General features: G+C 44.0%; 2 protein-coding genes across 6 annotated transcripts in view; one reads left to right on the forward strand and one right to left on the reverse strand.

Moving 5' to 3' along the window:
• LOC110588822 (meiosis 1 associated protein) overlaps positions 1–7,790 on the forward strand; it is a 48,956-nt gene extending 41,166 nt beyond the window's left edge. The window contains exons 4-6 of the mRNA XM_021699215.1: positions 2,597–2,770; positions 6,260–6,422; positions 7,625–7,790. Of these exons, the coding sequence (XP_021554890.1) occupies positions 2,597–2,770; positions 6,260–6,422; positions 7,625–7,790 (503 nt within the window). The remainder of the gene's footprint in view (positions 1–2,596; positions 2,771–6,259; positions 6,423–7,624) is intronic.
• Positions 7,791–24,364: 16,574 nt separating this feature from the next.
• The window catches only part of DOK1 (docking protein 1), a 2,975-nt gene continuing 1,467 nt past the window's right edge, over positions 24,365–25,872 (reverse strand). For 3 of the 5 annotated variants that reach the window (XM_044918815.1, XM_021699196.1, XM_021699197.1), the window contains one exon: positions 24,764–25,623. In XM_044918815.1, coding sequence (XP_044774750.1) covers positions 24,814–25,623 — 810 coding nt within the window. In that variant the 3' untranslated portion in view covers positions 24,764–24,813. Of the gene's footprint in view, positions 25,624–25,872 lie in introns of all 5 variants that reach the window. The other 2 variants (XM_021699195.1, XM_021699198.1) reach the window with 2 other exon arrangements.

Raw genomic sequence — 25,872 nt, forward strand, 5'->3', positions numbered from 1 at the left:
AGAACCATAACCACCATAACATCAAGAATAGCAGAGACTTGAAAAACACATCCTGCCATCAGGACATGTCATTGAGCCAGCATGCCCTCTCCTCTGAGCCACACTTGGATGGGCACTGCCTGCGCATTCTTCTGTTGCTCCCCTTCTCTGTGCTCCATTTCTGGCCAACCCTCTCCCCTTCTAATGGACACATTCATTCTTTGGATAAGCCAGTCTCATCCATAGGCTATAGCCAAATCTTGCTCTGGTCTGTAAGCCATTCTCTTTTCTTAGGTAACTGTTTTTCATTGGCCTCACTACTCTGTAGTACTCTGTTGATACTGTAGTTTAACTAAGGAAAGTCCTATTTTTCTATTTCCAGGTTTTTGGTGGGAGAGAACTTGCTGTGGTCTCCTTATACTGCCATGGTAGGAGTTTCTAATCTTCCACCCTTTCCCTGGGGAAAAGAAAAGAAACATTTCTCTTCTGCAAAATCTGTTGTTTGAAATCTAAACCATATTATCTTCTCCACTTTTGGAGATCCTTCGCTCCATTCCATTTCTTTCGTTTTGTATCTGCCTTCTCATGCTTTAATACTGATTTTGCCTCACTGAAGTTTTGGGTTCAGTTCTTACCGTACTTGTTACTCAAATTGAAGTCCAGGCCTCAGGCTCAGTAAAATTAACTTACTTCTCGTTTTGCCTGTGACAAAATAAAATTCACGTTATTAAAAAGATACTTTCTCTTTACTCACGAGGAACATTTCTTGGGCAGTGACTTCATACTTATCACTGTAGTACCTAAAATATAATGTGGCAGATGACAGTTTGAGAAGGAATGGTCAAGAATAATGTAGCTTTACAAACTCCGTAAGAGAAAAGAGCATCATATAATCTTTGTACCCTGTACAATATTTCATATTCTATATAGTACACAGTAAAAAATTACTGCTTGATAGAATGAATGAAACACTTGGTTAATGAATCCTCAGAACTGTTCATGGAAGATGGCAGAGTTTTAATCATACTGATCAAAGAGAAATGCATTTGGAGCCCCTTTTCAGGCACAGAATAAGTCATTAAGTATGACATGAAGTCATCTGAGTCTCACCACACCTCCCTGTGTGGGTACCAACACACTGGACTGAAGCCCTCTGTTCCGTTTGGAAAGTCTGGTACCTCTGCCGCCTTGTCCTCAGGAATGTCGTTCTAGAAATAAACCGGCCTTCTCCCTGGGGTCTATGAGTCATACACAGAAGTTAATTCATCAATTTTCTTAGGCTCTTTGTAAAAGTATTTCAGAGAGTCCTTCATGGTAAGGCAAAAAAAAAAAATCAGGTTCCTCTTCTGTTTCTTTCCAGCTCTTGCCTCATTTCCTCTTTCTGTGCTTCCTCTACTACCTTACATTTGGCTTTTACTGATAACCTTTACCTGCAGACCCAGACCCCAGTGCCTGAGCGAGTGTTGCCTAAAACAGGAAGTAGACCAGCAAAGCCTCATCGCCCCACATACCCAGTTCCATTCACTCAGATGTGGAATCAAATCACACTCCACTAGACCATTTCTGTCTTCCTGGCTGCTAATTACCCTTGTGAGTTACAGCATGCCAATGACAAATTTGTATAATCTATGTCTGAGGTGAAGCCCGGGAGTGCACCATTTTTTTCTTTCACGCTTTTTATAGCAAAAGTAATAATTAAATACATTTTTACTGTGAAATAAGAGCTGAAGAAGCGGTGCCTGAGTGGCTCAGTTGGTTAAGCATCTGCCTTCGGCTCAGGTCATGATCCCAGGGTCCTGGGATCAAGCCCCACGTCGTCGTTGGACTCCCTGCTTAGCGGGGAGCCTGCTTCTCCCTCTCCCTTTGCCAGTCCCCCCTGCTTGTGCTCTCTTGATCTCTCTCAAATAAATAAATAAATAAAATATTTTAAAATAAATAAATAGCTGAAGAAGCGGAAGCTCCCCCTTGTTAACTAAGTATTTAACTTGCATTGCTGTATTATTTTTTGGCTGTTTTTGTATTCCAGAGTGTTTTTTAAATACAACAAAATTTAAGCAGAAGTATGAATAATAAAAAGGAAACATATTTTAGAACTCTGCCCTGTTTCCACTCCTGCCCACCATTAACAGTTTGATGGTAGCCTTCCAGACCTTTGTAAAATGCATTTACATACATATGTATGTACTTAGGCCAAGGGTTTCATTTTTATTTTTTTTATTTTATTTTTATATAAATGGTTCATACTATACATCTGTTCTACAACTTTATTTACTTACTATTTCTTAGCTTTCCTTGCCAGTGCATTTAACTTTACTTTGTTAACAGCTGCGTAATTCTCCAAAGGTTGAGTGTGCCATAATTTATTTAAACATTCCCCTATTTATGGGTATTTGAATTGCTTCCTGTTTGAGGTTTTGATTATTTGTTATTACAACAATGCTGTACTGAATATCTTTGCATATGTGTCCATGTGTACTATCTAAGAATGTCTCTAAGTTAGATATCCAGGGGATAGAATTGGTGGGTCAAAACATGGGCACATTTAAAGTTTTACATTTTTCAAAGTTTACAATTAAAGAATTAAACACTTTATCCACTAATTCCCTTTCTTCTGCAGAGAGTTCTATCCTGGGAACTGACATTGACCTTCAGACTATAGACAATGATGTTGTCAGCATGGAGATTTTCTTCAAAGCCTGGCTACATAACAATGGAACAGACCAAGAGCATATCCATCTTCTTCTTCCTTCACGATGTTTCAGCAACATTTCCAGAGCCAGAGATGATTCAAGTACACAGCCCCAAAAGACCTATTATATAGGCTATGATTATCCTAGTCTTGGATTAAGATTCTAGATTTGTGAGTCGTCAGAATACACATTAGTTGAGGTTTAGAGACTGAAGGAGGCTGTGCAGTGTAAGCACAAGGAGTAAGAAAAGAACTTCTAAAAAGTAACCACAGTTAGAAAAACTGAACCTAATTAAGCCTAGACAGCAAGGGCCAGTTAGTTTAGGAGGAAAGACTTAGATACCTCAATAATAGGGCAGCACCTAAACTAAACAAGAGCACAATGAATCATATATTTTTCTCAAGTTTTTCATTTTGAATTGTAATAGATATTATTGATATAATAACTTGAGGCATGCTGGTACCTCAACAATTATCAACAGGGCCTGTGAGAAGGTAAAGAACAAAGATTAAACCAAGATTAAATAGAGGTCTTTCGGATAGGAAGACATCAAACTGAAGTAAACTAAAACAACTACAGAAGCAGGCCCCACAGAGGACAACTAGTAGCCCAACTAGTAGAGGTGGGAGTTCAGTGAGAAATATGGGTATAGACTCCCACTCCAAAAGGGGAAGACACATGGTGGTCCTTTCTTTCTGGGGAGAGCCATCAGATCTTTACCCGCCACCCCTCCCCACACCCCCATTTCAACCTAGGGCCTGGGATGCCTTTGATGACTTACCTTGATTTCAATCTGTCTTTCCTTGGTGTGTAAATCTTCCCTGGACCTCCTTTCCACTCCTTTTGTCCAAGGCTGATGGTGCCAATTCCTCCCTGTTCCCTCTTCTGGAATCCACTTCATATCTGTTTTTCCCAAGCACTATGCTACCTCCTTTTCTGCATTATCTCATTTCATCTTCACCCACCACCATGAAGCAGGTACTGTTACCATATGTCATTGAATCTAAGATGCTATCAGTTATGAGATACACCATTACTTTATGTACCACGAAGAAAGAAAAACACTGCCAATTAAACATGACACAGTGCTTTCTATCACTTAGAAATATTATTTTATCCTTACTGAGAAGTTAAAGTAGTAAATAAGTGTTTGGAGTGTGTGTCTGGCCAATGGCAATTGTAAGACACATATAGAGATGTTAGTATGTGGGGGGGGGGGAATGTGTCTTAATTAAATACCGATATTATCTCCCTGTTTTACAGATGAGAAAACTGAGACTTAGAGAAATTAGACATTTTCCCAGGACAGCACAGAAAAATTAATAGCAGAATTTGAAGTTATGCAACTCCAGAGCCCACTCTTAACTCTTAAGATTAGAAATCTATATTTTGTACATTTGACCACACTCAGCCCAGAAAACATTCATCAAACCCAGGTCTCTCTGCCTCCAGAACCTGGACCCTTACCTACTACACAGCCTGCTTCATGCTGGGCAGTTGTGAACAAAGATGCCGCCTCATGCTGGGCACTTCTCTCATAAGGAGGGCTGGGGCCCTCCAAGGCCAGGAACTCCAGCAACCAGACTTTCTTCAACTGTTGTACAGCACTTTCCCATGGTATAGTTGAGAATTTCTCTACCTTTCCCCTCCCTCTTTCCATGGCTTTCAGTACCAGGGTCAGAGCCAGAATGTTTATCTCCATCTGCAATCATTTTTCAGAAATTTGCAGGTCTTCTGGGTACACAGTGGAACTTAGACCCAGATTCATCAGCTCTTCTACTAGGGAGGTCTACACTGGAATCCAGATGTTCAGGCGCAATTGGAGTGAGATCTGGGGAAAGTAGCCCTCCTCCATGGTGGGTATGACCAACCTGAGAGTTTATACAACTACAATAAAGACCATACTATAGTTATCCATTGTTTAAAAAAAAAAAAAACTGCTGCATTACCGCACTGGATTTCTGGAAATGTGGCTCACTATAAAAAATAAAACAGTACAGAACGCTGAGCTCTTCTACTCTAGAATTTTTTGAGGACTGCTCCTCAGATGTTCACTCTGACTCCTTACTAGGTTCTCCACCCACTCCACCTTCCTCTGTAGCTGCCCAGGGCCCTTCCCCCCCACCCCCCCACCCCCCCACCCCTTCTCTAGGTGCTTCCCTCAGAGGCCTCCTTCTGACAGAGTGCACAGTCAGCTTCAGATGAGTGTCTTTTCTCGTTTCGTGGGTTTGGAGTCAGCCACCTCTGCATCTGGGTTCAGGGTGGTGAGAAGCACACCTGATTCTAGACTCTAGTCCTGGTAAGACAGTTTTCTCAGCTTTGGAATACTGTCGAGATTATAGTGCCAGTAGTTCTCAGCCCTGGCTGCAGTAAGAATCACATGAGGGACTTTTTAAAAATACCAGTATCTAGATTCCATCTCCAGAGATCCCACTTTCACTAGTGTGAGGTAGGGCCCAGACATCAGTGTCTTTTAAAAGTTCCTTAATAAAAAGGTGATTCTTATTGCAACCAGAGTTGAGAATCTCAGCCAGATGAACACAGCTCTCCAGTCCTAAAGCCCAGATATCTAACAATGAAGAAGTCAGGCACAGAGGAAATGAGGGGAGTCCTAGGCCAAGCCCCTCCTACTGACTTCCTGGGCTCTGAGACACAGCAGGCCAAGACTGTCTTACCCAGAATTAATGTCTACATCTGATTGCTGGGCCCAGGAGGGCCAGATGGATCTGACCTTTAATTCTGCCATCCTATCTCTTTTTCTACATTATTTCTGCTTTTGTTTTTATGTCATGTTTGTTAACAGTATTCAAACCTGGTATACATTTTATTGAAAAACTTTGTAGTATCAAGGCTGCAAGCCTAGCGCAACAGTATATTGTACACTGTGGCATGTGAATGTACCTGCCAGAGCAGAACCTTAATATAGAAGGGCATAATACCTTGATGAATAATTCATACCTAGGTGAAGCCCCCTCAGAATGGTTGTCTGTTGCCACAGTGATGCTCCAGAAGGTTCTACCTTCAGGTTTCTTTGGGGAATTAAAAAATAAACCATTTCAGGAACTTATTCCTCCCCCTCCCCTGAATGTCCCTAGAAGAGCCCACAGAGAAACAGTAGCTGTCAGCTGACTCCCTGACTTCTGCTTTCCTGCTCTTCCTTCATCTGACCTATAGTCTTGCCAAAGCTTAGCCAGAGGGAAGCAGCAGAGATCCCATCTGTGATTGCAAAGGGCCTCTGCATATCATAGTGTTGGCTGCCTCCTCCACAGAGGGCCCATGTTCCTCTCGGACTGGATCACAAGGTAGATCTCTCACTATGAGGCAACTGCTCAGCCAGCCCAGAAGTAAAACAAGTAAAAACCATATCAGATGCAGAAAATAAGTTAACTATTGTCTTGAGCAACACTGTAGGTCCAGACCTGCTCTGCCTTTCCAAACCAATCATACTTTCCCCTTTCCACTCCCCTGCCTCCTCCCAAGCCTTACTTGCCTGGTGGATGTGGAATGGGTAGCAGATGTTGTCTCTTAATCACATAGCCTGAGGTAACTTGTGACAGACTATCCCTCCCCCAATGCCATTTTTATTGTAGTGTGCCTGAAATGTGATCTCCAAGAGCGACTCCTCAGCCCGTCCCTTCTCCCTGGCACAGCTGATGGCTCCTTGAGAATGGATGACCCCAAAGGAGACTTCAGCACACTCTACCAGATGGCCTCCCAGTCGTCAGCCTCTCGTTACAAGCTCCGGGTGATCAAGTATGGGATAAGGGAACTTCCCCAATCCATGCAAATGCTTATTCTTCCTGGTTCCAACTAGGAAGTCCTGAGGTAGAGGGCATCTCCAAGTATCAGGCAGGTGGGAGTCAGTTCCAAAGCAGAAACTAGTTATGGGAGTGAAAGAGCAAGCTCAGGCTGCTCAGCATGTGGAGACAAATGGGCAGATGGTGGATGATATGCCTCAGTAGGACATTCTGAAACCTGGATGAGGATTGGAAATCCAGAAAGTCTCTGAACACAAAGAAAAACAAGATCAGCAGTGTTTATCTATTCAGCAAGTGTGTATTGAATACCTTGCTGTGTTTAGGCATCAGGACAGAGGTCTGACCTTCAAGGAACAAGGGGGTAGATAGGATCTACTCCTGCCTTGCCATTTCTCTAAGTACTAGAATTCCTGCTTCCAGGGGAACCAATTCTTGGGTAAAATTAGCAATGATGGCAAAGACCACTTTTACTGCTTCCTAGGTCCTATCACAGTGCCTGTGCACAAGTATCTGAGTAAGCTTGTCCATGAGTTTGTGACTGCAGATGCTGCTGGGGAACTTTCTTAAATTTATTCTCTTTTTCTTTCTTTTTTTTTTTTTTAAGAGATCAAGAGTGAGTCGGGGTGGAGGGGCGGGTGAGAGAGACAGAGGGAGAGAATGAATCTTAAGCAGGCTCCATGCCCAGTACAGAGCCCAACACAGGGCTTAATCTCACCACCCTGAGCTCATGACCTGAGCCAAAATCAAGAGTTGGACACTTAACTGACTGAGCCACCCAGGTACCCCAATTCATCCTCTTCTTAAATGCATCCTCTCTCAGCACTTGCCACAAGAGAGCCAGGACTGGGATGCAGATGGTTAGCATACTATCATGTTACATGGTTACTGTAGCAGGGGTGTTCTGGAAGTATCCCCAGAAAAGTCACTTGGAATGGAATAAGCTCAGGAGAAGAAACATCCATCAGAGTCTAGATGGCTTTTCATGATGATGCTTCATTCATTGATTAACAGGCTTTGAGCATCTGCTATTTGCCAGATACCTTACTAGGTGCTGGCCATGCTAAGGTGAATAATTCACAGGCCCTAACCCAAAGGATTTCACAATAGAGTCTTAGACATAAGCTGAACTTAAGCTGATCTGATGTCAAGGTTCTACATATCACCGAGGAGACTTTCACTGCCATTATCTCTTGCCAGGGCTCTAAATTCCAATGGGATCTGCGAGTCATTGACATATGGACTGCCCTTCATCCTCAGACCCACAAGCTGTTGGCAGCTGGACTGGGATGAGCTGGAGACAAATCAGCAGCACTTCCATGCCTTGTGTCACAGCCTCCTGGTAAGTATCCATGTTCCCAGGTGAGGAAGTAGAAGAGTGTTAAGGCACCAACCACAGAAAAGTAGCTAGCTTAATCCTACCTTGATCCCGAACCTGTCCCAACTATCAAGAGGACAAGAAAAAACTGGAAATACTCTGAAATGTGGATTAAATATGACTTGCCTTTGTTGGTTTCATGCTCTAGAGAATACTTCCTGAACTCAGTTATATGACAGTAAACTTGAAAATCCCTAATTTTGTACATTTAAATGGAAACGGTATTTTCCGTAAGTAACTATATTTTAACACTTCTCTAACACTGGGCTGGACATTATGGTTTATTTAAATGAAGAACACCTAGACTGTGCCAGACATCTTGCTAAACTGTAGATATTCAATGGTAACATGAGAGACATTATCCATGGCCTCAAGAAACTTACTCTGTAATAAAAGAGACAGAATTTTATATATATGTATATATATAGTATACATAATATGTATATTATATATATTTAGAATTATATATAAATTACATAATTATAAAATGTAATTATGTATATAAATATTTAATTGTGAGAAGTTTATGAAGGAAAAGAGCCTGCTGCCAGAAAGCCTCTCTGTGAAATGACATTTAAATTGAGACCTGCCAGTTTATGGGAATGGGAATTAGCCAGGTGAAGGGTGGCGGGAAGAGAATGCTTGGGAAAGGCATGTGCGAAGACCCCAAGCCTGGAAAGAGCTGAGAGAAGAATCAAGAATGGAAAGGCCATTGTGACTGAAACAGAGAGCCAAAAGGTGGGCTGGAGAAGTGAGCAGGGGTTAAATCATGCAAAGCTTTGTAGGTCAAGTTAAGGACCTTGGACTTTAAGTACAAAAAGAAATTATGAGAGATGATTTGAGTTTTCAAAAGATTACGTACACCAAACATTGGAAATGAACTGGCAGAAGCAAGAATGGGAACAAGAAAATGAGGTGGGAGAGCATTGTTGTAGTCTGGGCAAGAGATGATGGTGGCTTGGACTGGAATGTTGAAGTCAAGAAAAGTAAACCAATTAAAGAAATATTTTAGGGGCACTTGGGTGGCTCAGTTGGTTAAGCATCAGACTCTTGGTTTCAGCTCAGGTTGTGATCTCAGGGTCATGAGATGAGCCTGGCATCGGGCTCCCTGCTCAGTGGGCAGTCTGCTTGAGTTTCTTTCTGCCTTCTTCTCCCGCCTCCTCTGTTCCTCCCCCTCTGCTCCTTCCCCTGCTCCTATGCTCTCTCACTCTCTCTCTCTCAAATAAATGAATAAAATCTTTAATTTTTAAAAAAAGACATATTTTAGAGAGAGAGTCAGAACTTGGTGAAGGATTGGATGTAGGGAGTGAGGAAGAGGAAGGTATCAAATAACTGCTTGGTTTCTGATTCAAATAAGTGGGTGCCCATTTCCTGAAATGGAAAAAAATAAAAGAGCTTAGGAACACTTAGAAAAGAGCATGAAACACTTGAAAAGCAAAATAAAACTGCAAATATAATCGAGGACAGGTCTAACTGCAAGTGGAAATAGAGGAACAGTTTGACCTAGTAGCATATGGGTGATCAGACCAGCACAGTAATGTGTCTCTTTCACTATCAGAAGCAGGCTTCTTTTTTCCTGTTTCAAAGCCCACACTCCCTTTTAGGCCCACCCACAAAGTTCCTGTTTCCTATCTGAAGAACACCCATCGCCTGTCTTTGCAGAGCGGAGACAACAGATATATCCTGACCGTCAGAGCCCAAGAGCTCAGTTGACTATTTACTCTACCCTATCCCTCAGGATCTGAGAGATGCTACATCACTCAGGAAGAATTTCCCTCAAGTGGCTTCCCTACATTCTTATAGTACATGATATTTTAAACAGACATTTGCATTTTAATACACTGCTAGAGGGAGTGTAAATTTTCTGGAAAGTGGTAACTACTTCAAAACTTTAATTTGATTGCTGGGAGTGTATGTAGCACAGGAAAACAATCAGCAAAGGGAGCACAGATGTATATACCAACATGCTTATCTCAGTGTTATTTACAGTGGTAAAAAATTCAAACAACCTAAATGTCCTAAATAGAGAAATGGTTAAATCAAAATAAGGGAAAGGTTATGGGAACAACAATTCAGCCAAACAATGAAATATTATGTAGCCATTAAAAATAAGGATGGGGGTGCCTGGGTGGCTCAGCCATTAAGCGTCTGCCTTCGGCTCAGGTCATGATCCCAGGGTCCTGGGATCGAGCCCTGCATCGGGCTCCCTGCTCCGCAGGAAGCCTGCTTCTCCCTCTCCCATTCCCCCTGCTTGTGTTCCCTCTCTTGCTGTGTCTCTCTCTGTCAAATAAATAAATAAAATCTTTAAAAATAATAATAATAAAATAAATAAACAAAATAAAAATAAAAATAAGGATGGGAAAGAGTATTCTATTCCCTCCTGGCTTACATATATAAATCAGACTTTTCCTGCCTCTGAATTTGACATTTGAGCATCTATTTATTTATTTATTTATTCATTCATTCATTCATTCATTCACTCATTCATTCATTAACAAATATTTATTGAGCACTATATGCCAGGTACCATTATAAAGGCCAAAGAGACTCTTATTTATCACTTCTCTATCGTGGAAATTCACAATTATGTGGCTGACCCATCACTAATAGATTACCCATGATTTGGAGCACTTACTAGGGGCTAGTCACTTAACCAAGTGCTTTGCATGCTTTATCTCACTTAATCCTCACAATAATTCTGTGAGATAGGGATTGTTGTCCCCATTTTTACACGTGTAGAAGACTGAAGTCTATAGAGATCAAGTGACTTACCAAAACTCAGCTCAAAAGTCACATAGCTACCAAAGTGGCCAAGTCAGAATTTGAACCTAGTTCGTTGACTACAAAGCCTATGCTTTTAACTTTCTTGCTAAATTCCCTACCTGGGATGTAGCCAGATAAACACAGCCTACAACCCTGATGCTGATTCTCGCCTCACTTAACACCCCAGGCTTCTGTACTTCGCTGGACTTGAATTCACTTAAGGTGATGATGGGATACTTGTAATAGCTCCTCACCCATCTTGTGTTACTGTTGTCTCTACTCTGTGTTTGTTCCACATCAGCAGATTAAAGAACACTCTCCTTTTCTGGAAAAGACAGAAGCAAAACAGTGTTTGAATGGCTCTTCCTTCTTTGCTTTTCACATGACATATCCGAGCAGCAAAAATCCTAAAAGGCAGTGTGTTATACAGGGGAGAATTCCCCACAAGCCTCTTCTGTTGCATTCAACAACAAATCTTTCTCCAGTACCTACTATGTGACAAGACCTTATTTAGAGTTTGAACCTCTCTGGTGCTATATTTACAAGTTTTCAGCACTTCTCTAACTCCTTGGTTTTCTAGTCTTTCTTACACCTTTTTCATATGTTCTTTAAAAATCTGATGTCCCCAGCTCTCTGTGTAACTCTAGTCTTCTGTTTCTTACTATGATGTTTCCCCTCCAGCTAACTTCTCATTCTAACTTCTGTCTTTCTGTTAATAGCGGCGCCACCATTGTCTGCTCACCCAGGCTTGAAACCTCAGTGACCTCCAGCCTTCTTGTCCTTTACACCCACTTCATCACTAAGTCATATCAGTTTTCTTCTCATGAGTTGTAACTGTCCTTTCCTTCCTGTCCCCGCTGTTTATTCTCACCCAGGCTTCTTCAGTAAACTCCTAACTAGTTTCCCTACCTCCAATTTCTCCCTCTTCTAATTTGCCCTGTTTGTTAGACCCCGTTAATCTTCCTGAAGCACTCCCCTGACTGCCACATGTTTTTCGGAGGTGCCAATACCCAGCGACGTAAGCCTTGCCTGTTCTCTCCCCATAGCATCTGCTGCATGTTTTTCTCCTCTCCATTCTTATCATCACCATCCTAGTTCAGAGTCTGTTTACCTCTTCCCTGTAATGTTGCAATAATCTCTTGCTCAGTGCCTTTAGTGTTTCCCTTCCCAGTCCATTTTATATACTGCCACCTGTTTAATCTTCTTGAGACACAGCACTGATCCTGCCACTCTTCAGCTTAAAGATATTTTGTGGCTTATTATTGATTATACTTTAAAGTTCATATTCCTTAGCCAGTATTCAGACTCTAGTCCATCTCCCATCATCCCCTTTCATGCCCCATAGAGTCCAGCCAAATTAATATACAAACTTTAAATTGCCACACCTTTGAACCTTTGTTCATATTGTCCCTTCTCCTCTCTCACCATATGTTCAAACCCTACCCCATCCTGAAAAACTCAGCTCAAATGGTACTTCTGCAATGAGGTCTTTCTGGATTCCTTTATTTATCATTAGACATTTGTGTGGTCTATTTTCTTTTTAGGGAAAAGAATGTTTCTATTAGCTTTTCAAATATATGATCTTATGATTTGGGTTAAAGTCTGTGATATAAGTCTGACTACCCAGACTCCAGGATAATAGGATTGCCTCTTCCTGGCATTTCTACCATTTTCCCATTTTACCAACTAATTTCTCAGCCTTAGTCAAAGTTAAGTTCAGAGTAGAAATTCTCCCTTTGTTACCTCTCTTTTTGGGGAGTCAAGGCAAGGAAGCTTTCTAATCTATTGTGGTAAAATGTAGTTTGTATTGTCCATGAAAAGCATGGGCTTCGAAATCAGATGGCCCTAGGTTCCTGACAGCTTCATTATTTCCCAACTCTGTGAATTCAGGTAACATATTTAACCTCTCTATGCAACAGTATATTCATTTATTTGAAACCTTAACAAACCTAGTGGCCCCATTTGGCTAATCTCTGCATAAACGGTACACAAAGAAGCACTATCCAGAGGCCAAAAAGTAATTTTAAAATTTATTTGTACTTTCAAAGAACACCAAAGAGGAAATAGTTCATAACCCACAATGACATTTCTCAAATATTCTTCCTTCACTCCTCAATTATATCTAACCAGGAGCTATTCCAAGAGCCTTTCACACACACACACACACACACACACATTAAAAAAAATAAAACTATATCTACATCACCAGTCCCTGTTCCTCTACCTTCTTCCCTCTCTCAGCTATATACATATTCTATAGATTGGCTTAGCCCCTCTGACATAGTCTGCCTCCCCCTCAGGTCCTGTCTCTCTCTTCCTATTTAAAACATCCAGGAATAGAATTCACAAGGCTTCTCCTTTTGTGAGTAGAAGTAGAGTGGGGGAGAATGAAAAAAGTAGAGTGGGGGAGAAAAAAAAAAGGTGCATGACAGACACACATTAGTAACTCTTGTCCCTGTCACATGTTAAATAGAGACAACAGGATATATCTCATATAGTTTTTAAGATGATTAAATAATATTTCATGTTTAAAGCACCTAGCTTATGTCTGGCATATGATTTGCATGTGGTGGTTGGTTAGCTGTTCTATGATTTACATTTGTTTCTTTTTTTTTAATAGATTCTAATTCTCTGGAGATATTCTCCATTTTCTCACCTATTTTTTTTTTAAGATTTTATTTATTTATTTGTCAGAGAGAGAGAGCATAAGCAGGGGAAGCGGCAGGCAGAGGGAGAAGCAGGCTCCCTGCTGAGCAAGGAGCCCAATGTGGGACTCAATCCCAGGATCCTGGGATCATGACCTGAGTCCAAGGCAGACACTTAACTGACTGAGCCACTCATATGTTCCTTTTTCACCTATTTTCTTGAACATATTAATCATAGCTATTTTAAAGTTCTTGTATGCCGATCCCAATACCTGGATCACCTGTGGCTTTGTTTTAGCTCTCTTTTTTTCTTCTGATTTTCAGACATGTGGTCCTGTCTTTTGGTGCACCTGGTAATATTCTAATGAAAGATGCTCAGTGTGTCTAAATAAATTGCAGAGGCTCCAATTGGTATTCCTCTAGAGAGGGTCCATCCTGACCCTGCACTCTATGCAGATAGAGTGATGACACATCATCCTATTCTACTCAGAAGCTGTATTGAGTCCAGGCTGGACTGCAGTCCTACTAAGGCTCCATTTACCCCTGGTTTGCTCTTGGCCTTCCAGGATTTTCCCCTGAAACCTGGTATATTATGTGCATCCCCTTCCCTTGGACAACCCCAACTCTAATCACTCTATCCCAAGTCTGTTAAAATACACCGCTTCTAAAGGCTTTCTCTTGGGCGTTTTTGCCTCCTGCTCCACGTAGCCCCCATATTTGGTAAATGTGCTGAGTGAAAAATTGGTTTGAGCACCCACCCCACCCCTGGCTGGTCTCCACCAAAAGATCTGCTGGTTTCTCTGCTCTCTTGCAAGTGCCTCAGCATATGCAAATCCTAGATTCTCAGCTCCCACCTGCTCTCCCTCCAACTCAGAATCAACATGCACCCTCAGGGTAAAAGCAGTTGCAGTAATTTCCTCATCTCTCTGGATTCTTCCCTCTCCAGAAACTTAGCTACCTCTCATTTTCATTGTCTCAGCACCTCCTCACTGCCTTCAGACAAATGGTTTCTGTATATTCCAGCTTTTCTAGCTGTTCTAGGCAAGAGAACCAGTGTGCCTCTGGCCATTCCATCCCACTCAGATGTAGAAGGAGATGCTTATTAAATGTTCATTCATCCCCCACTTCACATCCCTTATTCAGCTAGACAGCCTGTAATACATTTTCTGGTTTACTCTCAGCCAGTTGACTGGCTCCACCAAGTTCTCATTTTCAGGTTCCTGGGTTTCCTTACAACTATAAGCATAGCTCAGTTCATTCAATGCTGTTTCTTTCTCTGCCCCCTTCTTTTAGATCTATATCTAAGAATTATACATTACTTTTAATTTCACAAAATTTAGTAAATATTATCTAATAATTATTCAATATATTTTTGTTTAAAAGGTTAACACTTCATGGTGCCAATTGTTTGCCTGAAGCAGTTCTAAAGACTTCACAAATATTAATTTATATAATCTCCATAACCATCTGTTGAAGTAGGAATAATTATCTTTTTTTTTTACAAATGAAGAAATTGAGGCCTAGAGAGGTTAAATAGTTTTCCAAGATTACACAGCTAGTAAATGGTAGAGCCAGGATGGAATCCAGAAAGGTTGACTCCAGGACCCAAACTCTTAACCACTCTATAACCATATGAAGTTCATTATCATATTGATTGCAGGAGTCCTCTGAAATACATCCACTCCTCAGTAAGGATCCATAAGATAACTTCTCAAACACTTTTATCAGGAAAAGCTGTGGGGCTCCCTTTTAGCAAAAGTGGGTGGTTTGCATTTCTCTGAGCTTACCTAATCTTGGCTCTTTTATTGCCCTACCCTTATTTTTCCTTTGTCCAATCCCTTGTGTATTTTATCTTTTTTGTATTGTTGCATTTTTCTAAACTGGCATAACTGCTTTGTGGAATGTGGTAGAGAATTAATATATAAATAAATTAATAAAATTAATTTTTCTAAGTATTTATGAGATGAATTTATCCATCACCAGGAAAACATAATTTCAATTACCAAATCCTACTGTGTAGTCCCAGTTATGTAGCTAATGACTCACTTTCCACATCCTCATTTCTCTTACAAAGTCATGTCTGTATGAACTAGAAAAAGAAATGAAAATACCACCTAGGTCTTTCAATTTCCTACTTAAAATGTCAGAGTCTCTTGAGACACATTCCAGAGCTTTACAGGCCATGTCTGCCCTAATTGGCCACAGGAGTGACAGAATTCAAGCCAGGATGTGTCCAGCAGGAGAGTAACTACATAGGCAATGACCTGGTTGGGCTGTAAATGGGTGGGGAAATGGAAAGTCCTTGGTTACATTAGGCAAAGAGTCAAGAACAAGAATCCAAGCTGAGAGTGGGGTGATAGCAGGTCAGGAGCCATTAAAAAAAAAATCAGAATGAAGTTAGTGTGTTGGGCTGCAGGGGAAACAGACAGATGCTAGAACAGACAGCAGGCTAACATGGGATCCATGGGCTTCTTGTGACCCAGCCTTGTTTGTTTCTCTTGCTTCATCTTTTACCATGCCCCTTCCATCCTTTATTCCAGTCACACTAATAAATTGCTAAATGTACCCCAAATATGCCAAACTGTTCCACACCTCCGTACCTTTTTTTTCATGCTGCTTCCTTTCTTTTGTCTCTCCCTGACAAATATCTACCCATTTTTTCCAGATTCTGCTTAAATACCTTCACTAGGAAGCTGTTCCTGCCCCCACCACAGCCTGCCCCCACTCATTTTTTTGCCCTTTACCCACCCATATACCTGGTTCTCACATCTATCTTGACCTTCACAGCAGTGGTAAAGGGTATGAGGGTGTACCTTAGCATTCTGATGTGAGAAATGTCATATTGTATTTTTTTCTAACCCAAGTTTAGAAAATATTAATCCCCAAGAACTAGGATGTTGACACACCCAATATCTTTATGAGTGCCTCTCCCTAACTCATACTCAAAATCCTAGAGCCCTAATAGTCCAGAAAATGTGGAAAATGGCCCTCTGGTCTTCAATACACCTCCAGTACAATGTTGAATAGAATTGGCAAGAGCAGACATCTTTGTCTTGTTCCTGACTTCAGGGGCAAAGCATCTGGTCTTTCATCACTACTTATGATGTTAGCTGTGGGATTTTTGTAGAACTCTTTGTCAGGTTAAGTTCCACTCTGTTTCTCATTTGTTCGTGAAAGGGTTTTGGATTTTATCAAATGCTTTTTCTGCATGCATTGAGATGATTATGTAGTTTTTGTCCTTTATTCTAGAAACATGGTGTATTACATTGTTTGATTTTTTGGTATTAAACCAACCTTGCATTCCTGGGATAAATCCCACGTGGTTGTGATATATATAGTTGATCCTTGAACAACATAGGGGGCTAGGGGTACCAACCTCTCATGCAGTCAAATCCATGTATAACTTTTGACTTCCCAAAAACTAATTGCTGAATTTGGTCCCAGGACATCATATTGATGGCAGACCAAGGAAGGGCCAGTTTGGTGAGATTAAAGATCTTACCCGTTATAATAAATTCCCATCCATCCTGGCAAGGCTTATACTGGTATCATTAAACTTGTCCTTTCTACTTCTGTCTCCCCATTAGCTATATCCTCTTCCTTTCCTTTGCTATCTGTAAAGGACCCCTTTGGCTGCAATTAACAGACCAATCCAACTCTAACTTAAGTAAGAGTTTATTTTTCTGATATAACAAGAAATGTGGGGACAGACAATTCTGAGACTGATACCATCAAAGACCCAGGATCTTTGCATTTCTCCACTGCAGCCTCCATAGCAAACGTACTTCATCCTTATGCCTGTTCCTCATGTGGCTATTGTGCCTTAAGACCAAGCCCTATCCTAGGGAAAAGGAGTACAGTCAAGAGGCAAAAAGCCTGCCAGCATATTATAAAGCTTTTCCAGAAGTCTCACACAGCAACTTCTGCTTATGTCTCATTATTTAAATCTAGGTCACATGTCACCCCAGACCAATCACTGAAAAACTGAAAAATGTGTAGAGAGAAAGGAGAGGGGCAGGGAGGGTAGTGGCCAGTCAACCAACAGTGGTTACCACGCCTTCTTTCCCAGCCTTAGAAATTAGAAGTTAGGGCAGAGGTGGGGGAGAATAAACTTGGAGTATGGCATGCCCTTCAACTCTGCCCCTGTCCATACCTGTTCTAAACAGAATCAGTGCCCACCTTCTAAAATCTAAGCTCCCTAGCACCTTCTGTAGCAAACACAACAAATACAGATACATTTTTTACCTGCTTTCTGGTAAATTCAGCATCTAACTCATTCTCCTTATTTTAGAATTAGCAAAGGGGCACCTGGCATGTGACTCTTGATCTTGGGGTTGTGAGTTCAAGCCCCGTGTTGGGTGTAGAGATTACTTAAAAATAAAATCTTTTTTTTAAAGATTTTATTTTATTTCTTTTTATTTAGTTGATAGAGAGACACGTGAGAGGGAGCACAAGCAGGGGGAGTGGGAGAGGGAGAAGCAGGCTTCCCGCTGAACAGAGAGCCTGATGCGGGGCTCGATCCCAGGACCCTGGGATCATGACCTGAGCCGAAGGCAGACACTTAACGACTGAGCCACCCAGGTGCCTCTTAAAAATAAAATCTTAAAAAATAGAATTAGCAAAAACAGATTTTGTCATCTGCCATCATTAAGCATTGTTCAATTTGAAGACCCCAAAAGCTAGTCTTCTGGGACATCCCATGTCTTTTCTCAGCCTCACATACCTGCCCTGGCAGCTAAACATTTCCATCACAGGTACAACTGCCTGTACCTACAAGTCAACCCATGACCTGGGTAACATGTTCAAGCTTGGATCCTGGACTTCAGATCTCTAGTGCCATTAACCACTATCCGGATAGGAAAGGGTTAGAAATTCAGAGTCCAAAATAAGGACCTTAAAATTCAACTTCCCTATCTCTCACTTTCCCCAAATGTTCCTGGGAATTACAGATTAAGTTAATATATTTATCAAACTCTAACTAAAGTGCATTTGCCTCTCTTCCTTCCAGAGCCTTCTGCTAACCTCTCTGTAAACTGGCCCAGAGGTTCTAAAGCATTCTGTAAAATCCTTTCAACTCGATCTCTTGTCAGTCCTCTGATATTCCACACATCAGGAGTTACTCTTGAGAGGCTTCATTCAATCCTGCATACTATTTCTCTAATAGGAACTTAGCTATTGTCTCAAAATCCATAGGCACAAATTCTAGGGATCATACTTTTTCTGTGTGCAACATTCAAAGTTTCTTAGTAACGCCACAATATAGCAGTCATGAACTTATTCCATAACACCGTGGTGTAAGAAATGTCACATTGCTTAAAAAAAAAAAGTCCAGAAAATGTCTATTGCCATAGTTTAGCCCCCCAGGGACTTGCCACAGTGACAAGATTTTCTCTTCTCTTTCTCACCTTAGAAGGGTGACCAACCACCCCCATTTGCCCATGACTGAGGGGTTTCCTGGGAGGTAAGACTTTCATTACTAAAAATGGGCAAACCAGAAGAATTGGTCATCCTAAATACTGGACTAACATTAATCTACAAACCTTCCCTTTATTATAAGCTCTCAAGGGGCAAGGAACATGTCTAATGAATTTCTATATACTCATGCCTAGTGCTTGGGACATAACAGGCACTCAATACATTCTTAATAAATAAACTAATTCACAAACAATGCATAAATGAGCGTAAAAATAGAAGATTAAATAATTGTAATAATCCAAGCCTGATCTACATCAGAAGTTATTTGAGCCAGTTAAAATGGAATGCCCCGCCACTTGCTACTTACCCCTTCCAGAGAACATCCCTTCCAGGCTTAAAGAGGCCATGTCCTCAGAGCAGGGGCAAATCTCCCCCCACACAAAAACACACCATGATTTCTACATCATCTATTTACAATTTAATGAATTTGAGAAGGATCAGGTAGACTTTCCATCGCATTTTGGGTCTGTTTTTCAAGAAGACAGCACATTACCAAATATAAGCAAAGTGTTAAGAAAGCATAAACTTCTGAAGGTAGCTACCACCCGCCCAGCCTACCAGACCTCCTCAGAGTTCTGTGCTGCACAACGTGACGACACTGCTTTTAAGTGTCCAGAACCTTCCACACCACCTCCACCCCAGCACATTCCCCCTGAGGTATAACAATAATGTTTCAGCAAGGCTTTTCGTGTGCTTCACTGTGTCACTTTCCACTTGTCTTCCACAAGACACTGATGTTCCTTTATCCCCTAAGATCTTTTTTCCTCTGTCTGCCTTTCCTCTCATATTATTTCTTCCAACTTTTTGTATAAGTTAAGAGTGGGGTAGAACTAGTATGCTTTCTTTCATCTTCTGTAACAGGGAGGCTGTTATGTTTGTGCCAGGTGTGAGTGATGATCACCTCCAGCAAGAGCGCACAATTTACAGATGATTTTAACAGTTCTGACTCCACATTTCTTGGAGTTTAGTGGTTTTCCTTGAAACACTACTACAGCAAATTGCCTTATTCTCATGCCTGATTTAAAAGGGCACACCTGGGGCGCCTGGGTGGCTCAGTTGGTTAAGCGGCTGCCTTCAGCTCAGGTCATGGTCCCAGGGTCCTGGGATCGAGCCCCGCATCGGGCTCCCTGCTCGGCAGGAAGCCTGCTTCTCTCTTTCCCACTCGCCCTGCTTGTGTTCCCTCTCTCACTGTCTCTCTCTCTCTCCGTCAAATAAATAAATAAAATCTTTAAAAAAATAAAATAAAAGGGCACACCTACAAAATCCGGGTATGTCCACATCTCTCTTCTCCTTAGCCATGGCACATGACAGAGTCACCCCTCTGTTCTGAAGTAGCTTTCACTCGGTGTCATTGCCCCCAGAATTCTGACCCTTCTTTTTGTCCTGTGATGGGCTGAGTTGATCTCAAGGGCCCTGTCCCCCACGTACCTACTCATACCTAAGCTTTTTTCTCCCTGCTCTCTCCTCCTCCTCTCTCTTGGCAGGTGACTTTGACCACCTTCTTAAACCCTTTCTGGGTATTCCAGGGATATTCCCTAGCCAGCCCACTCTGATCTGAGTTGTGCAATACAACCAGATTTTTTTCACCCTCAAAATAAGACTTGAATTTTCACAAGTCTCTGTTTCAAGACTCTGTTTTAAAAAACAGAGTCAAAATTCTACATTTACCATTGAGGAATATGTTAGCCATCTCCGGGGTGAACACCTACTTCAGGTTAAAGGGCATCTCTTGTCTCTGCATTGTTAACCCTTTTGTGTACAACTCCAAGCTGAGAGGAAGAGCAGTACCTTGGGGCACTAGCAACTTAAGCAGGAAGTCCCTCTCTCCCAGGCCAGAGTAAAATGGTTTGGGCCTCCCTGACACCTCCAGAGAAACTTGGGGAAGTCTTGATGGGGATTGATCTTTAAAACATGCCAAAGACTGAAGGTGAACCAGCATTTATATATGTTCTTGTTTCAGAAAAGAGAATGGCTGCTGTTGGCCAAAGGGGAGCCCCTGAGTGGAGGACACAGCCTGAGACAGCCTGCCAACACCTTCTATGTGATTGTGCCATCACGCTCCCCCACTCTGCTGGTGAAGGCAGTGGCCACTCGGGAACTGATGCTGCCCAGCCCCTTCCCCCTGCTGCCTGAGGACCCACCTGATGACAGCCTTAAGATTGTGGAGGCACGTGGAGCTCAGATCTCATGGGACAGACAGAGGGAGAGAAGAGTTGGGAGTTGGAGAAAGGGATGAGGGAGAGGAGCGAGCCTGTGGGGGAAAGGACTGGGGAGCAGAGGGAGAAGTGGTTGTGCCAAAAAGGTGGTGGAGGGTCAGTAATGTGATGTGTGTCTGTGTGATGGTGTGTTCCCACGGGTCTTCCTCTGCATTGTGTGTGTGCAGATGTGGGTACCCGTTTGTTGTGCATCTGTTTTTGTTTGTTGAGGAAAAGGTAGCCAGTGTAGGCGTCCAGGATAGGAAGGGCTTCAAAATGAGACTCCCAGACAACAGAGGGAACTGCGCTGCTGGCCGTTTTCTCCCCCTTCTCCCGCTCCTCCCCCTCCTCCTCCTCTCTTCCTCGGATCTGGATTCTGGATTTCCTCTGCCAGCCTCCCCTGGCTGAGGGCAGAAGGAGGGGCTCTGGGCAAGGAGAACTGGAACCACATCACTGCTGGATCACTGGCTTATGTGCAGAGAGGACAGAGCCTGGGATTGTGTTCTTGCCTTGGCGGCCATGGGCATGCAGAGAGAGGTGGGCACGAGTGGTCATGGCTCACTCAATGTCTCACTTCGGGGCCAGTGGTTCCTGGCACAGGATATTGTGGCCGGAAAACCTGACTGCTCAGGAATGCTGTGCTGGTGTGCCCTCAGGCTATGCTCACCTCACAGGCCAGGCAGAGAACTCAGTGTACTCGACCAGCAGACTGTGAGCACCCCCAGGCCTCGGACACCCCCTCCCGCCGGATCCCTTGTAACCCTCACGGCACTCCAGCCCCTCTCAGAATTCCATGACACACTTCTTGGGGTCAGACTATTCCGCGTCCCTAACCACTCAAGGTTGCATCTACTTGTTATACTCTTGCCAGAACTGTACATCATCACAAGCACTCAGATCTGGGGGCCAGGACACCCAGTGGGACCCACATCTATTTCAGTCTTCAGTGAAGCGCTGGGTCTTCACACATCCTCCAGCCTCTCACACTCCAAGTTCTCTGCCTGACATCTTGTGTTCTGTGACCTCAAGTTCCCTGGGTAAGCCTCCTCTTCTCTCTTCATCAGAGCGTGCTGGACAGCCTGGAACTAGAGCCCACCTACAACCCCTTGCAGGCTTGGAGCCACCTGTACTCACACCTGAGCAGCACCTTTATCAAGCCTCAGGACCGGCTCCACCCAAGCTGGGAGAGCCGCGCGCTGAGAAAGGTACAGCTCCCTCCCTACTCCCCTTCCTCCCCATTACACCCAGAGAGAGCCCTCCTACCCTATCCTCAACTCCCCTCTCCCCGAAATCAAGGGAGTAGCCCACTGCCCAGGGTTCCGCGCCCCCCCCCCCACCACCGTGGAGGAGAGAACCAAGCCAACAGTGGAAGAAGAAAAAGACCAGCATTTTGCCCTAAACAAAGGAAATTACAACCCCTGCCTGGTAGGGACGCTTTTCTGCCTGGGCACTGGGCATTTACATATGATAATGTTTAGGTATCTTAACTGTAGCACTTATGATAACTCATTAGTCATTTAACAGACCATTGTCCCACTAAGCAAACTGACAGCACCAAGACCACAACTTCTGTTTAAAGAAGAGGCTAAATGGAAGGTGGAAAAATAAATGTCCAAAGGGAAGGAAATTAGCATTTACTGAACACCAGCCATTTGCCAGGTTTTGTGACAAGTGCTTTCACGTGTCTTTCTCATTTAATCCTCACAGCGTCCCTGCAAGGTAAGTGTTAATGCTCATTGTACAGATGAGGAAAAGGAGGCTGACCAAGGTTAGTCAACTGGAGTCAGGGCTTTAGCAATAAGAGTTAAAGAGAGAAAAGGAATTGAGGGTGGAGTTATTTTTATGAAATTCATATTCTACAATATTTCCCTTTGTCCCTATTAATCTTTTCCTAGTTTCTCAGTAACAGAACTTTAGAAACTCCTGCTTTGCCTTAGCTGAAGTTATAAAAGAAAGATCTTTCCAAACTACAGTCAATCTAGAGATGGGAGAAGAGCCCTCCACAAGTTAGTTAGCTGGTACGCAAGCTCACAGAGGAGGGACACTCAGCCAGGAGATGGGCGCTGTGGAGACGAGCCCAGGGGACTCCACTGCCCTGGGCCTTGAGGCTGTCACTCAAGGGATGGAACACACGAAGGAGTTAGGATAGGAGAAAACAGGGAACAGGACAGGAGATCAGGAACTGTGGTCTGGGCTTCAGAGAAGTCAGCTTGCTTTCTTTGCAGGCTGGGCAGTTACAGACAAACCGAGTTCGAGCCACAGTGGCCCCCCTGCCTATGACTCCAACCCCTGGCAGAGCCCTCCAGATGCCAGCAGCCAGCAAGTCTTCCTCAGAAGCCTTCTTCTGGCCTTCCAAGGAGGAAGTGGGGGAGGAGAAAGAGGAGGAGTATCCCTAGGGGCCCTGAGTCCCCAGCGCCAGAGCCCAGCTGCCCTGCTCAACCACATCCATACTAAGGCTCGTGCAATGAATGGCTTTCCATGGTGAGACTTGCCTTCTGTCCACTTGTGCCTCTGTGAGCTCCAGGTGACTGGGAAACAGAGCCTTCCCCTCCTCTGTCTTCCGTGCTGCTACCGCCCCGGCCCCCGCCACTCAGGCCCAGAAGAGACACACCTGAACTTTTTCCTTCTCCAAGCAGGAGTTCATTTTCTTTTGGATCATTTGATACCATTAACACAGATGAAGATTAAATACCTAGTAAGTCTCCACTATTGTTAAGAGCATTCCCAACCCTGAATTTCTCCTTGTAGTTCCCTATAAGCAGGTAGATGAGGTCAGGTCACCTTTGGGAAACTGGACCTCAGGAGAGAAGGACAAGGTTTTCAGAGCTCATGAAAAATAAGTACATTGAAATTTAAGCCTCATTCCGAAGCCTATGCTCTTCCCACTACACCCACCACACAGCAGTTCCCTTTGACCTTCAAACAGAAAAATGGTTGGTGCTTGAGTACCTGTAGGTAAAGTGTGTGTGCGCGCGTACGCACGTGTGTGGATTTGTGTGTGTTGGGGCAGGTGGTGTCATATAGCTGAGAACAGGAGGAAAAGATGGTGTGAAAAAGACCTATTGCCTTCCTATTCTCCTCTCCCCGTGCCTGTCCACCTTTCTGTTGGCCCTCTCCATCCATGGAATAACTACCATTTATAAAATGCTTAATCTGTGCTTCAGACTGCACTAAGTACTTGAGAAACTTAACTCCTTTCACACAAACAACCCTGTGAAGTAGAATCTGTTGTTGGGTTTTCCCATTTTACAAAGGGGCATTGAGGGAAACTGAGAGTTACAGATGTTATATAACTCACCCAGCATCCCAGAGACAGGCTCAAGCCCAAGTGGGCCTGAGTGGACCACCTAGGTTCTCATCCACCACAATGCTCAACTCACCTCCCTGGGACCCCTTCCTCCTCCTGCGGCCCCCCCATACATTCTCCTGATCCCCTCCACACCCACGCAGCACACCGTGTCCCCTCTGTGACTATTCACACACATAGACCTCTTAAACCCAAGCTGACTTTAATGAGAATAAACTTCTTAAAATCTAGGTCTCTGGCAAAGAACAATGCAGGGGTGAGGATCCAGGCACAGTCCGGCATCACCCTAGAGCCTCCATGCAGGCCCCTCAAACTGCACCAACTCAAACCAAGCACCCCTTTTCATAGACCTGGTCTGGCAGCTGTCCATTCCTTTGGGGAGGATGACTTGGGGGTGCTGGTCTCTCCCAGGTCCCATCCCTCACCCCTGCCATCTGTCCCACTTCCAGGACTTCTTGAGATTGATCATCCTTCCCTTGACTCCCCTGATCCCCCCCAGGTCCCCTGGGCTGGCTTACACAGGATTCTCCAGCCCTCTGGTTCCTGCAGGTTCTAATAGATTTCTTTGATCCCAGTACCACCTCCCCGTGGTGGCCCTATCAGCAACCCCAGCCTTGCCCTACCTCTCATGTGGAGCCCTCGGACTTGACCCCGGTCCTGTCAGCCCCTGCTCTAGACAGCTCACAGTCCCAGCTCCCTGAGGCACTGCTCTTCTGGACCTGGCTGTACAGGGCAGTGTCTGAGCTGTGGCCTTTGCTGCCACCACCAGTTGCAGCTCTGGGTTCAGGGAAGGCCAAGCCCCGGGGCTTGGGAGCTGGAAGGGGCTTTGTGCTCCGAGGAGGTGGCACAGCATAATCATCAGTGGCAGGGTTGTAGGGGAGCTCATAGCCCTCCTCCTTCACCCGAGCCTGGCACCACCAGGCATCCTTGGGCTCCTGAGGCAGGTCGTAAAGGCCCCGGAGAGCAGCTGGGGCCAGGCCCTCAGGTTCATCATAGATGGGGTCCTCTTTGGGGTCCGTCAGCTTGGCCTTCAGCAACTGCTGCTGCACATGCTCGTACAAGCCGCAATAAAGAGGTTTCTTGAACTGTACTCCCTCCCCTGCCCGAGCAGGGGTGCTGTCCTGGGGGTCTGAATATAGGGAATCCTGGGAAAGGCCTGGAGGAATGCGCAAGGAGTCTAAGGGTTCAGCATACAGGGTGGGAGGGCTGCCCAGGAGCTCCTGAGGGCCAGGCAGGGATGCCAACTTCCCCTCTGCCACTTCTTCCTGGGAATCGGCTTTGAGACTATCCTGCCCTTGACCATCCTTTCCCTGGACCTTCTGCCGGTGAATAGCAGTCTCAACCGCCTGAAAGATGTCATTCCCCTGTGCCGTCTGGAAGGTGAAGGTTCCAGGGCCTGAAGGGCAGCGGCGACCAGCCTCAAAAGAGAACATGACCTAAAGAAGGTGTGGAGGAAAACACATTACCAGGAGCCATGAAAGGAGATGAGTCCCAGGGCCTGGCCTAGTATAGAGGATCTACAAAGAAAAGACTACCTGGGGAGGGAGGTGCGGCCACGGGCTGAGCAAGGAAGGGTTATCCAGAGGACAGAGCTTCCCCTCTTCCTGTCCTGCCCCACCCCACCCACCCCACAGCTACCCCGACCCAGGAAGTCGGGGCTCCCTGACAGCCCCTCACCAGGCGAG

Source organism: Neomonachus schauinslandi, chromosome 10 (assembly GCF_002201575.2).
Source record: "Neomonachus schauinslandi chromosome 10, ASM220157v2, whole genome shotgun sequence".
Classification (NCBI taxonomy): domain Eukaryota; kingdom Metazoa; phylum Chordata; class Mammalia; order Carnivora; family Phocidae; genus Neomonachus; species Neomonachus schauinslandi.